Raw genomic sequence first — 14,561 nt, 5'->3', positions numbered from 1 at the left:
ACCCCAGGGTCAGGGCGACCCTCCCCTGCCCTCAGCCAAGCCTTGTTGAAAAGGTTTGAGAAATTTGGGGGCCTGGTCTGCCTGAGAGATGGGTCGCCCCAGCCATGCCTGAATGAGCTCTGGGCATCCGGACCTCTGCAAAAAAGTCAGTGTGGTGTCTGCTGTATTTTCTGGGACCATTGGCTGTCTCAGCCAAGAGTCAGATAGACCCACAGAGCCCCAAGGGGAACATAAATCGTGTAAAATTGTGGCCACACTGGGTCGTGTGTGGGAGCCGGCTACTCTGTACCTCAGATAGCCCTACAAGGGGCCGGGTGTCAGGTCTTAGGGTGACGACTCTATGGTTATTATGACAAATGTAATACAAGCTGGATTCTATTCAGTTTTTTCCCCTTCTGGTTTTAAAATATTGCCTCTGAAAATGTCGTGGGCCCCGGGCATCGTGCCTGCTGGGCCTAATGGAGAAATCGGCCCTACAGGGCATCCTCATGAAAAACCCCTCTGAGTCTGAAACACAGAATCACCTTCAGCTCTCTGGTTGTTTAGAAAATCGGCTGTGATGGCATCATCGGGTCAGCGGCCAAAGAAGATCGGTGTGGAGTCTGCAGTGGGGACGGCAAGACTTGCCGCGTGGTGAAGGGTGACTTCAGCCATTCGCGGGGGACAGGTGAGTGTGACACCCAAAGGAAAGGTGACCTTGGCCACTTCCAGGGGGACGGATCAGTGCGAGGCCCAAGGGGCGGCTGCAGCTAGTGGACAACTGACCTCTGTTGTATATTTTATTTCCTTTGCCCCAAAAGCAGCGTTGGTGTGCCTGCCCTGCATTTCATACTTAAGGGCTAGTTTAGAACATGGATAGGTGACACTTCAGGTTCCTGATTTCTGAAAGACAAAGAAAGACTTTTTATCAGAACGCTCTCTTTAGGCTCCAAGGAGCGACTAGTGAGCTGGTGGCGCTTGGTGGTGCAGCCGTGTGGTCCGTGGGTCACGTGGTAGGTAGCTGCACCGTCCCTACCAGACCCCTGTGGCTTCATGTCAGCCCATCTTGTGACGTGCACACAGAGAAGGTGCCAGAGATACTCCGCTGCATAGTTTTTACCTGTCAGTGAAAGAGGTGTTTCCTGTTTCTGAGTTTTCCATTAGTACGAGGAGGATACATTGACACACATCCCTAAAATATGCATGAAAGCCTTGCGTCCCGGGCAGTCTGAGGTGCCTCTGCTGGCTCATGGCAGAGTAACCGAGTCTCCTGTTCCCCAGATGCAAGCATCCCCAGCTCGGTGCTTAGAGATGCGTGTCCACATGTAGTTGCTGGGCCTCAATCTGTCTGCCTGAACCCTCTTCACAGCCGTCGGCTCCCTGCCCAGACGTAGGAGACGGTCACTGATCTCTTGTCCTGAAGGATACCTGCTGATGATGTCAGGGAAGCTTCTGGGTTGATACTTAATGAAGGGAGAACACGAGGCAAACAAGTCATCCAGAGGCTGAGCTCTTCTCGAAGCTCTGGTGGGTGTCCACTTATGTCCCAACATCACTCAGAGTGGTGTCACCAAGATAGGGTGTTGGATGGAAGTGAGCTAAAAAGCTTCTCCTCTCCTTCCCACGATTGCTTCATAGAGAAGCTTTTCAGCGCAGTTCCACCCAACAAAAGAATGGAATCGCCGTGATTCCTCCCACAGAACAGGCCCCCAGTTAAGGCAGAGAGGAGAAGTCTGTGCACGCTCCCTCTTTGCTCTGTGACGATGGAAGACCTGGTCTGCAGGAAGCCTGCCTTCTGTATACCTTGAAAGGTCAGCCTTTACACAAACATTTGTGCAGGGTCTTGGGAAAACCAAAGCCTAGGCAAGCACAAAAGGAAATTTCGCAGTTACATCTCAGGTACTGCTTTAGGATTTTAGACAGGTGTCCCCTCTGCAAAACAGGAAGCTTGTGTGGTCGTCTGTCCCTGCTCCACGGCTCCTGAAGTCAACGGAGAAGGTGCTGCTGGAACCGCACCATCTGTTACCATCGCCACTGGTCACTGAGTCTGTTCCAGTGTTAATTAGAATTAATGACAATGAAACTTAAAAATTCAGCCCTTTGTCCCGTTAACCACATTTCAAGTGCTACCTGTGGCCCCTGGCTCGCGGATTGGATAACACCAAGAAAGAACATTTCTATCATTGCAGAAAGTGCTCCTGGAGCTCTGGCGATGGCTGCTCCTTGTTGTGACATGTCTGATGCCATTCTTTCTATTTGGACCCCAGTTCGGGTTTTCATGAGCCTTTGATCTCGCCTATGGCAGCGGTGTCAGCCAGGGCAGTTAGGAATCAAACCTCTGCACTTGGCCAGGGCTGACTGTTGATTTAAAAAAGGATTTAAAAAGGGAAGCATCACAGAATTGACTGCAATCGCGCCATTCTGTGCAAGGCAGGTACAGCACGGCCATGTTCTCTCCTGCCCCCGGGCAGCTGCATGGAACATCAAGGAAAGTTCCACCACACACCTCTGAAAAACTCCACTGTTTGCAACAAAGCAGCTCACTTAGGAGAGAACAGAGATGAGGGTTGAAGCACTGTCTCCTTTCCGGTGTGTGGCCCTCAGTCTTGGCGTGGGCAGATCCGTTCTTCCACCCATAGTAACGTCCTTTTCTTCTGCCCTTTCTCCATCCCACCCTGCGCCTGGACCCACCTGCCCCACCTGAGGCAGGTGGGTATGTATGTGCACTGTCCTCTGGGGAGGTCAGGCCCCTGTGACTGTGGTGACTAATCCCCCATGGAAGGACAGGACAGACAGCCATTGGAAGCGTCCTGGGGGTAGCTGTCCCCACCCCGGCTTTCGGCTTAGTGCACATCCTTCCAGCTTCAGAGACATACACGGAGGTCGGACAATGAAGTTCACGAACTTTCCCCCATACACTTACATGGTGGCAAGTTCACGGACTTCATTGTCTGACCTTTCGTACATGCACGTTAGCTTCATGCGCCTGTAAGAGATCTGTCATTCTTTGCAGTTGCCAGATGTCACACCTTCATTTTAAAGTCTAAAGCTGTTTTTTCCCCCCTAAATCCTCACATTCGGGGTCTGTGAGCCGAAGCTCACATCCTGGTGGATTCCGTGTTTGAAGATGTGAGTGGATTGCTCTCACATGAATGACCCACGGGCTGCCTGTCTCATATAGTTTCATCCAACACAGACGTGTAATCACGGTCTGACATTCTTGAATGCCCATATACGGAAAGACTGGCAAACGGGCGTCCGTACATCTGTTTGCCCAAGAAACATTTATTCAGGGCAACTACAATTTAAGCATGAGGCATACAGAATTAGAATGTAACTGTCACCAAGTCGGTCACAGTCCGGGAGGGGACCCCCAGGCAGACAGCTTGAATCCATATGTGAGGCAGAGGCAGCTCAGCGGGAGTGCTGTGGGCCCTGAGTTCTGGGGGGGTACCTCACCCAGGGCTGAGGGCAGATGAGGGTGGCCCCTGAGCCCTAAAGGACAAGTAGAAATGAACTGACAGTGGGAATGGAGGAGGGACATTTCAGACTGAAGGAAAAACCCAGCTTTAGAAATAGTAGAAAACCCCTGGGTCCTGTAATATCTAGGTGACTCCAGGCGTGGCTGGATGGACTCGCTCATTCCTTCAGTTCAGATAGGAAGCTAACTTTCATCTCTGCCCAGCTCCAAAGCAGGAATGTCTTATCACCCTGTAGGGGGAATATCAAAGAGAAATACTGGACCAGAAAGATAAAAAGCAATGAAATGCAGGCTCTTGGCCCAATTGTATGAAATCCAGACCCTTGCCTGAACTCTTCTGGGTCTGGGTCCTTTTACCTAAATACTTGAGCGGAGAATCCAGAGAAGACCTGCACATCCTCCCAGGGCGTCCCCTTCTCATGACCTTGAGAAGTCTCAGTGCAGAGACTGGGGCTCTGGCGTTCTAAGTGTAGCTCGTTCATTACCCTCGGGCCTGTTGCCTCCCAGCTTTGAACAACGGAGGGAGTTCCTCACCCGCTCACTCCAGAAGGAATCCACTCAAATTGGCCATCATGCTGCTTTTCTGGTGGGTGGGGTTCCAGTGCTTAGCCTCCGGGGGAAGGGAAACAGCTCCGTGGTTTGAATTCAGTAATTTGAACATTCTTGGTGTGATGCTTTCACTTCATTGATTAACTCATCATTGTAACATTATAGCCTTCGTGCCATGCTGTCCTCAGCATTCCAAAGGTGACCGCTGCCCAGGGGTATCCAGGACACACCTGGATTGCAGTCCCCACGGCGAACCAATCGCGGTGCCCCTTGGGCTCTAAATCCCGTTGCACTTTCTCCTTAAAGAGAACCTCCTCAAGCAATCGATCAGAAAAGGGAAGGTGACATGATAAGTTCGCATGTCACATATTTATTCAATAATTACCTCTAATAATTACCCTGCCACATGCCAGGTTCTCTGTTCCAGTCTCCAGGGGTGGGGAATGACAGTCCCAGGGGGGAAATTGGCCGTTATGTGACAATGACAGATAATGATGCTTTTCTCCACTATGATCAAGAATTACAATTCTCAGTTGGTGAAATGTGCACGTAAACCAATTGCAATGTATTTCTTTTTCTCAGTCAAGAATAACCTTTGTACGAAGGTGTCCACATGCGTGATGGCAGAGGCTGTTCCCAAGTGTTTCTCATGTAAGATGTTTGGATGTTATGCGGTCCTGGCGGTGACATGTCTGGTGTGGGGGTCTGGCCTCGCTTACATGCCTGAACGCGTTCTGAGTAGATCAGTGGGAGTGAGTCATGCATGAAGCCATGAATAAACACAGAGGCCATTTATTGCTTATATAGAATTGATGCTGAAGACGGACTGCCAAAAAGAAAAACGATAGGATAAAACAACGTTAGAGCTATAAAAGATAGAGAGTCACTGGAGGCAGGACAAAAACACGTCTGGGTGCCAGGGATGTGTCTTTGGTCTCCTTAGCCCCACCTGCCACGTTGGCAGAAAATGCCAAAACGTGCCAGAGAATTTAGCCATGGATGGCACTTTCCTGCATAGGGAAGGTTCTAGATTACAGGGTTGGATTTTGCAAAGGGCAGAGGGTACTTGGTAACACCCTCCTGGTCCTCATGCTGGAGAAAAAAACCGTGGCCCCTCTGCACTCATCTCGCATTCTGAGGGGTGAACAAGAATATTTGTTTTAGCCTCAGGGGCTTCCCAGGATATGAGTTCTTTTCAATTAGACTCAAAACAACAACTAGGAAAAACGTAAAGATAGTAATATTCTCATAAACAACTTTTGTAAAAGGGGAAAAACATAAGCTTATACAAAAACCTCTCCAACTATTTTGTGAGTTAAGTACCGGAAAAAAAAGAACTTTGATTATATATATATAAATATATATATATATGAGGTCTATTAAGTTTGCGAACTTGTTGCAACAATGTTGCTAACCTTTTTTGATATCAGAGAGATTATTCATTATGAATTTGTACCAACTGAACAAACAGTGAACCAAGTGTACTATTTGGAAGTGCTGAAAAGGCTGCGTGAGAAAGTTAGACGACCTGAACTTTTCGCCAACAATTCATGGCTCTTGCATCACGACAATGCACCAGCTCACACGGCACTGTCTGGGAGGGAGTTTTTAGCCAGTAAACAAATAACTGTATTGGAACACCCTCCCTACTCACCTGGTCTGGCCCCCAATGAACTTCTTTCTTTACCTGACGATAAGGAAATATGAAAGGAAGACATTTGATGACAGCTAGGACATCAAGGGTAATACGACAGCTCTGATGGCCATTCCAGAAAAGAGGTTCCAAAATTGCTTTGAAGGGTGGACTAGGTGCTGGCACCAGTGCATAGCTTCCCAAGGGGAGAACTTCAAAGGTGACCACAGTGATATTCAGCCTTGAGGTCTGTAGCACTTTTTCTAGGATGAGTTCGTGAACTCAATTGTCCTACCTCATATGTATGTATATTCTATACAACCTGGGGAAAGGCCACATAGTCTGGGTTTTACCTGTATTCCATCATGGTACCTCACTGGAAAAGAAAGTTAGTGCTACTGAAAACACAAGGGAAACAGTGTAACAGCCCCCACCCCCAGCCCCAAATCATCTAAAAACAAGTCTACTTGGGAAATTCAGACAAAACTCTTTGCACAGGGAAATGTGCTCATAACTTGGTAATATTAATATTCAGAAGACTTGAGACAAGTTGAAGGTCAGCATCTCTTTAAAGTTCCCTCTGACTTGTCTTTAAGGCAGAAATGGCACGTTCTGCCCGAACAATGGCAACGACTTTTATTTATGGCTTCCTCATGAATCCTCATGACTCTGAATCGTGTCCCTCTAACTGGAGTTCTCTGCATCATGGCAGAGAGTAGAGTGGAAAATTACCCCCAAGAGAAAGTCTGGCTAGCTTACCGAAAATTTGACTCTATCTGATGACTTCCTCGAATAAATCTCTGTAATTATAGCTCATGTCCAGTCAGCATGATGGTGTCCGGTGTCTCTAGGGGGGACATCTGGTCCGAGGGACAACAAGGTGCTTTTGGACTTGGTGATGGGACTCTTTCTCTTTCTCGTTGCTCTTTACACCAGGCTTGAGGTGACCTTTGAGCTGTGGGTCAGAAAAGGGACCACTGGCGGCCTTGGTTTGTAGACAGAGGACCTGCCTTTCCTTCAGGGGCTTGTTTTTTCATTGGTTTCCTCCATGTCATGAGTGGAGGAGGTCACCTTAGAAAGAAAGGGTAGCAGATCCCATGCACTTACCCCATTACTCAGAGGTCACCTGAGGGTGAGCCTAACCTGGGTTCTGCATCTGCCCCAAGCTTTTCACTGCTTGTCAACCTCTGCACCTGAGGGGACGTGAGAAAGGAAAGAAAACCGGTGACTTTCCAGCATGGCTACTTGTGCCAAAGTTAAGCTTAAACATAGGAGTGGTGACCACGCGTTGGTTGCAAATGTACCTTGCTGAGGAGTGTGGAAAATTAATCTGGACCTCAGCGGATATGTCTGTTGCCTCAGTGAGGCTAACACCAAGGTTTGTTAATCACAAAATAGGAGGGTTCCATATAACAGTGGCTTCTTTCAGAAAATAATTCGGCTCTCCAAGCAAATCCTGTTCTCCAGTCCGTTTTGTGGTGTAAGTGGAAATTCCTCTGAAAAAGATTTTAGTCATATTGACCCTGAGCAATTTCTGTCTCCGTTTTTGACACTTTGCTATCTTGCATGCCTGGAATCCAGTAATTCTTCAGACTCCCCTAGAAGGAATGGATTTCTTCAAGAGAAATTTGTGGTACAAAATTCCGTGCTATAATCTTAAAAGATGGTATGTTTGTTTGTTTGTTTTTATGGTCAAACTTTTAAAATAGAGAAGCATCCCTAGAGCAAAATTGAGACCAAATGTTACGAGCATAAGTTCCAAACACTTATTAAACAATAGCCTCCATAAGACAAGTACTCATAGCTAAGATATAAGGCCTCAGGGAATATGAAGTGAAACAATAAGCAACACGGGAGATGGGAGATGACTTAAGCTGAGCTGAGGAAAGAGGAAGAGGAAGAAAATGGGAATCCACCACAGAAACCAAGTCCACATGGAAGCAAAGGAAATCAACACTGATTAAAACACGGTAAGAGGCACGAAGGGCAGGAGTAAGGAAAATGAGCAAAACAAAATAGATATAAACAAAGAATCACAGGGAGAAGAGATTAAATGGATACTATGGGAGAAAAAGGAGATCACATGTAAATAATGTAGTGTCTCTGAAGAAGAAAACTAAACAAATAGAATAGTATACGTTAGTGTAATCATAATGTAGTCTTATGTCCCAGGAAACACTTATGCAAGACTATGAATAGCCTAAAAGTTATTCGACTTTAAAGGTAAGAATCTGATCCAAATTTTAGGCAACCTTTTATTAGGAAAACATCAGAGTGGCTTCAGAGTTCTTCCCACCGATAGTTAATGAAACAACTCATACAACAGCCTCGGAGAAAGCAAGTGTGACCCCAGAATTTAATACCAGCCCAATTGACATTCTAGTATAAGGACAATGAACAATGGGTTTTTACTGTATTTTAGAAAATGTAATTCCCATAAGCCTATCTCAGAAAAAACTTGAGGCAAGCAAGAGCTTATTGGAGGAACTAGCAAAAGCACACATAATGAACATTAAATACATTTTTAGGACTCAGACTAAAACAACTCCAGGAATCAGCGAGCAAAAGGAAATGTTATAAACTAATATAACGTAGGAATGATACAATAAAAGTTGAAGTGAGGTGTAAGAAAGTGGAGTGCAGTGTAATTATATTGATTTCCTCTTCTTTTACTATCCAGGGATTAAAATATTTCACTTACAGCCGCTAAGTCACATAATAGAAGTATACTCATAAATATAATGAAAGGTTTACAGGCAAACATCAGAATAAAAAACAAATAACAATTAGCTTAAGTGTATTGGTGAAGGGAAGACAAAGCGAACACAGCAACCCACACACCATGTCATCGATGACAAATGTTATGACTACAGTTAAATTGCTTCGAGGTCTTTGGTTGTTTGGGAGAAAAACAATACGATGATCTCAGTAGATGCAAAAAAAGCACTTGATTCACTCCAGTGCCTCTTTATGATAAAAACTCCTAAGAAACAAGGATAAAAGAGAACTTCCTTAACCTGATAAATGATACCCATCGCTTTCTCACGGGGGAGAACTTTGGGCGCGTTCCCGTGACAATCATGAGAAAGACAAGATGCCATAATCTCATATTTATTACTACTTAGTTTTGTAAGATCCACCCAGAATAGTGGAAGGAGAAGGAGGGGAAAAAAAGGCATCAAGATTAGAAGGGAAGAGACAAAACTGTCCTAGTGTCAGATGCTTCATTTAGCAATGTCGAAGTCCAGGCACAATATGCAAATTCTTATAAATACTAAGAGTGTTAGAAAGGTAGCTAACTGTAGGATTTATCTTACAAGATCAATATACTTCCGACGCTATCCTTTTATGACTTTTGGATTTTGTGCCTAGGGCACATATTACCGAGCAAAACTCTATTTTAAAGTTGTTTTTCTTTTCAAACATGGGTAATATCCTATTCAGATAAAATGATGGGTGTATGTTTGTATGCATTAAAAGACACTTGAAAAGGCTGGTCACGAAAATATTACTTTCTTAGGGATCTTTTTCTTAGTGCAATGGGGGAATAGGCTGATTTAGGTTTTCTCCCTTAGGTTGTTTGAGTTACTGTGCACTGTCTTTATAACAAATTAAAGCCATGTTTGCTGTAAGAAAATAAACCCCTCAAAATAGATGTTTCCCAAATCTCTACAGAGTTGCGCCCAGAAATCTCTCATTTTTGAAGCTTTCCTGCTGACTTTGATACCACATTGGGGAACCCCAGGGGTACAAGTCATGATCTAATCCGAGAGCACCACCTAATTTGCTGAAATGAATTCATATGGCCCTTGTGGGAAACCCAAGTGAAAATCAAAACAAAATGATGACCAGCCCGCATTTCGGAGCCTCAGCACAACTTTGGGCTCATTTATTGATCCAGTTGATCAGGCAGCTGCCATGTGCTGACTTCCATCATGGCCGCCTCTGTCACTTCCTCCCCAAACCTTCACTAACTACGTTGTTAGTGTCCCGGGCACCTTCAGAGCCAGAGCATGGACTCTGCAGGCCTCCCTCTATGCTTGTAAATCCTCAAGGAAATGGCAAAAGCGGATACTGCGAGAGTGACAGAAATGCCTAAAAGGCAGTGGAGGCAGGAAATGGTACACCGTGTGTCAGGCTTTTGTCCGAGGACAAGTTGCTCAGCTCCTGCTGTCCTCCATGGGTATCCGGGGAAAGTTCAGGGTACAGCGAAGGAACCTCCAATCGATGAATGTGTCCGGGGCATCACTGCACCCACACTCCCAGGGTGGTGCTGGTCACGAAGCTTCCAGGCTGTCTTAGTGTGCTGGGGCTGCTGTACCCAAGTACCGCCAACGGGGTGGTGTAAACGACAGGCATTTATTGTCTCACAGTTCTGGAAAGTGGACGTCTGAGATCAAGCTGTCAGCAGGGTTGGTTCCCTCTGAAGGCTGTGAGGGAGGGTCTGTCCCGGGCCTCTGTCCCGGCACCTGTGCTTTGCTGGCCATCTTTGGCGTTCCTTGGCTTGCAACTGCGTCATCCCATCTCTGCTTCACGCTCTCATATTGCTCTCCCCGTGGTCCGAATGTCCCCGTTTTATAAGAACACCAGTCATATTGGAGGCGGGGCCCACCCACTCCAGTGTGACCTCGTCTTAACTAATTGCACTTTCAATGGCCCTATTGCCAAATAAGGTCACATTCTGAGGCCCTGCGGGTTAGGACTTCAACAAATGAATTTGGGGGGATACCATTCATCCCATAACACATGCCAATAGTGCCGGGAGAGCCTGGCCATAAAAGAATGCTCCTTGTTAGTGGACTATTTTGATTTCTCCTAGCAGTACCAGCCCTCAGGCCCCGAAATCCCCATGGCGGGGTGTGTGGTAGCGGGGACTTTGGTGGCAGACGCTGTGTGGGGCTCTGATCGAGGGTGGAGGTGTGGTTCACCTGTGTGTTCTTTGTTACTCCAGGTTACATCGAAGCTGCTGTCATTCCCGCCGGAGCTCGGAGGATCCGTGTGGTGGAGGACAAACCCGCCCACAGCTTTCTGGGTAAAACAAAAATGATTTGACTGACAGTTTATGTTCTGAGAATGGACGTGGGCGATGAGGCTCGTCGTTCAGCATCATTCTCCCAGATCATTGGTTTTATGCTCATGTTTTAGGTGGACTGTTAGCAGTGATCAGAGGGGCCCAAACAGTGCTATCGTATTTGGCTAACAGGCAGCCACCCCCAAGGTGTGGTACAGGGACCAGTAGGAAGCACCGGTTCCGTACAGGAAGGAAAACGACAGGAGAGTGAAGGAAGTTGTGAGGACTTGGGGTAGCATGAGTCCCCCAAAGGAACCCCAGGAAAGCAGCCTTAGCCTGGGCAGCGTGGGTGTATCGCACAGCTTGCAGGAAGCACCTGGAAGCTGTCAGTGGCTCTGGGGGTAACTCCTTAGCTGGAAGAAGAGTAACAGCCCGAAATCTAGTGGGAACCCAGAGAACACTGATTTTTACTGAGGACCGTGTACCCCAAATTCCTAATGGTCAACTCCACTGACTTAGACACACTCGCCTGAGTCTGTCTGTGGAAGGATTGGATTCCATTCCAGACTGGTCTTGATTGCCTTCACCAGAGCCATGCTTCAAGTCTAAGAAGCATTGTTCAGCTGAACCCCTTCTTAGCCACAGAACCCCTGAGTACCTCCTGAGCTCAACTTCCAGCCTCCCCATTGGCCCCCACCAAGGTCAGCCCGGTACTCCAACAACACTAGGGTAGATAGAGAGCCAAACTGTCTTGTAAGCGTTATTTATGCTGTCATGGGGCCAGCAGGGTGCCCAGGGGCTGTCTCTGCCCTTCGTTCCCTGGGATGGAACCTGGTATTCCCTGTGGTCTCCCACCAGCCCCACTCCCATGTTCCTGTCTTGCGTTACCTTTCAAACTGGTGGTGGCTGATGTCCTACCCAGGTACCCTCTCCTAAGCATCCTTATATTGTGATCTGTCCGTCTCTGTTGCAAGACGCTGTCTGAGATTTAAAAATAGGTGAGACATGATCTCTCACTTCTAACTTAAGAATGAGGTAAGCATGGCTAAAAGAAGTTACTCACGAAACACTTCTGTTTCAACTTTCATCCCTGATTTTTAGAAAAGTATCTCTGTGTCCACCTCCCTGCCTCTTTAGACGACCCGAAGGCTTCCAAGCCTTTCTTTGACATGGTCCCTACTTGAGAAACGCAGAGTCTAATGGGACAGACACAAAGCTAACCACTGGTGGGCAGGTCTACGATGGCACCCATCATCCTGTTGTTGGTGGGACCCCCTGAGGTCACTAAGATAATCGTCACACACCTGCCTTGGGGAAAGGCAGGAGAGGGGACAGGAGCTCTTGCCTCTAAGTGACCCTACCAGGGCTCACCAGTACACAGACCCCTGGGGCAGCCTGCCACTTCCTCTGTGGCTTTCTCACCTGCCTCCTCGAGACGGTAACAGCTGCTCATAATCCTACTGCCAGGAGAGGCCCTTGGCGGGCTGACATCCACCTTAGAGTCCATCAGCCCCGTGGACACGTCCCAGTGCAGCCTGTATGCTCCGCAGCTGTCCCAGCTGTCGCTCTACAAATAGGACAATGCCTGGGAAGCCTGTGTAGAGTGACGCCGGTGGTGCTTTTGGCAGCTTCCTCAGAGCAATGCCCTTTGGACTAAATTCTCGAAGAGCCCACCCCTTCTCTTTCTGCCCACCGAAGGAAACTGGGTCAACTTCACCAGCATTTGCTTCAGAAGCCCCATCACCTAGTGTCACCCCCAAAAGATGCTGTCTGGGTACCCTTCAGCACCCTGGGTACCAAAAGGTACCCTTCCCACCTGGTCCATTGGCCCTCCCCAACCTGGAAGTGAAGTTTCTGCTCCCTGGGTCTCCGCGAGGCTGACAGTGCCTTTAACGCTCATTCAAAAAAAAAAAAGTCACAATTCCAGTATCCTGGGGGCTGGCTCAACTCCGAGGTTGACTCATTGATTCTTCCATGAAACACCAGCAGGTACCCCTGCCAATAAGTCCCTTGGCCTCCAGTCCCGGCTTCTGACACTTGCCAGCACCAGTCCTCCACCTGACCCCAGCCGCAGGTATCTGGTGAAAATAGAAACATTATCTCTGCTTTTCTGTGGCAAGGTAAGAGGAACAGAAGGATGGCAGGGTCTTTTCGATCACATCGGATCCCTATAGTCCGAATGAACTTTGGACTGGGCCCCATTTTAGGGCCAGCGTAACAATGGGTGGTTTCTGCCCCGGGGAACTACCCCTCCTGATGGTTCCTCTGGCTCTTGAAACCAGAGGACCTCACGCTCACTCACTCACTCACGTGGACGTGTGTGGCTCCCAGTTCTTGAGCCCTGCTCTGCTTTGCAGACGTGACCCCCATACCCCCCACCACCACAAATACCGCAAATGTACTGTGATGCCTATTTCTCCAAGGGGGAAACTGAGGCCCCAGGGACTCAGTAGCTCATCCAAGCTTCTCACTCCATCCGGCTCGGCTGCAGTTCACAGAGCCTCCCAGAACTGCCCTGAGGTGTTCAGTCATGGCCAGAGATTGATGGACGGGGGTGGCCTTTCATGAGACAACATGTGTGAAGCCTGCCCCTTGCTGCTACTTCCTTGTGTGGACTTCACAGAGGCAGACCTCCAACCCAAGGAGATCGATCGGTTCACTGTCGCCAGACGACGTCTCCGCTCGCCAGAAGCACAGGACCTCCATGGGAGGTTGGAAGTAGCCCTGGTTCCCTTATCTTATCCACCAATCAGAATCCCGGTATTCCCGGGCCTGGTGTGTGAACAAGGGCAAACCTGGAGGTGGTCCACGCTCGTTACGTTTCTAAAGTTAGTTCAAACAAGCCTTGTTTCCACTCGGGGCTGGGTGCTTTGGAAGTCAACCCCGTGTAACTTTGAATTACTCTCACATTTGCTGGGAGCCGTTCCTGAAGAATTTCACCCCACCTACCTGCAGCCCACGCTGCCTGGCTTTCTGCTCGAAACCACCTGGAACAGGAAATGCCTCTGCAGTTTGCATCCACAGCTAAGAACGGAGCTGGCAGAACTCCGAGTGGAAATAAAAGGCGCTGACTCAGTGCCAGGATTAGAAGTAGGTTGACTGAGGGTCAGGTATTCCAGTGGAATCCAAAAGGCAGAGAGACAGAAGGAACCCACTTCCGCACAGCACCACACAGGAGGGCAGTGGACGGCGTCAGCCTCTTGCATCGGCCTCCGGGCAGTTCTCAAGGGGAGCCGTGCCCCTCCCCCGTCAGGAATGCCCCCTCTTTGCTCTCCAGAATGGCTCACGATCTTTTCCCACCGTGCCCGAAGTCCAGGGCCCACGTGCAAATATCCACTGGGGGAAAGAAGGGCCCAGGATGGAAACGGACTTTCGTCCTGTGACCTCACGTCCCAGACCGTTATGGAAGTTTTGTCTGCCGTAGTCGCCAAGTAGAGCAGGTGCCCACTCTCGTCCCTGCAGAAGTCTCTGGAGCTATTTAGAAGCTTCTAATGGCTTCTCAGCCTAATACACAAAAGCAAGCGCTGTTACATTTCAGACAGTTGTTTAAAACATCCGACCTCTGACCCAGGCTGAGCCAGCAAATGAAACCGTCCTCCCCACCAATCAGAGCTTCGGACATCACGGATGGAATCAAGTCATCCGCACTTCCCTTTGTTCTTAACTCTATTATTTGCCCATTCAATCAAAGCATTTGTCATTATCTTAATAGCCCAGTTGAGTTTCTAGGTCTAAAAATCCTCATTTCACAGACAAACTCATCTGAAAATATTTATTACAGACGAAGGGAGCTTTTGCATATACCCGTGGGTGCCCAAGGATGGAGAGGCGTGGGGACTTGTGGGGCACCACACTTATTCAATTTGAGGGCCTTCTTTAGGAAAAGAATATAACATCAGGTACAGGGC

The 14,561-nt window shown here is 48.1% G+C and overlaps 1 protein-coding gene across 1 annotated transcript in view; it reads left to right on the top strand.

Moving 5' to 3' along the window:
* ADAMTS17 (ADAM metallopeptidase with thrombospondin type 1 motif 17) overlaps positions 1-14,561 on the top strand; it is a 239,517-nt gene that overhangs the window by 169,454 nt on the left and 55,502 nt on the right. Inside the window, exons 15-16 of the mRNA XM_033099930.1 lie at positions 547-667; positions 10,594-10,674. Coding sequence (XP_032955821.1) covers positions 547-667; positions 10,594-10,674 — 202 coding nt within the window. The remainder of the gene's footprint in view (positions 1-546; positions 668-10,593; positions 10,675-14,561) is intronic.

Source organism: Rhinolophus ferrumequinum, chromosome 28 (assembly GCF_004115265.2).
Source record: "Rhinolophus ferrumequinum isolate MPI-CBG mRhiFer1 chromosome 28, mRhiFer1_v1.p, whole genome shotgun sequence".
NCBI classification, from domain to species: domain Eukaryota; kingdom Metazoa; phylum Chordata; class Mammalia; order Chiroptera; family Rhinolophidae; genus Rhinolophus; species Rhinolophus ferrumequinum.
Note: the sequence above shows the minus strand (reverse complement) of the source record. Positions and strands in the feature narration are given on the sequence as shown.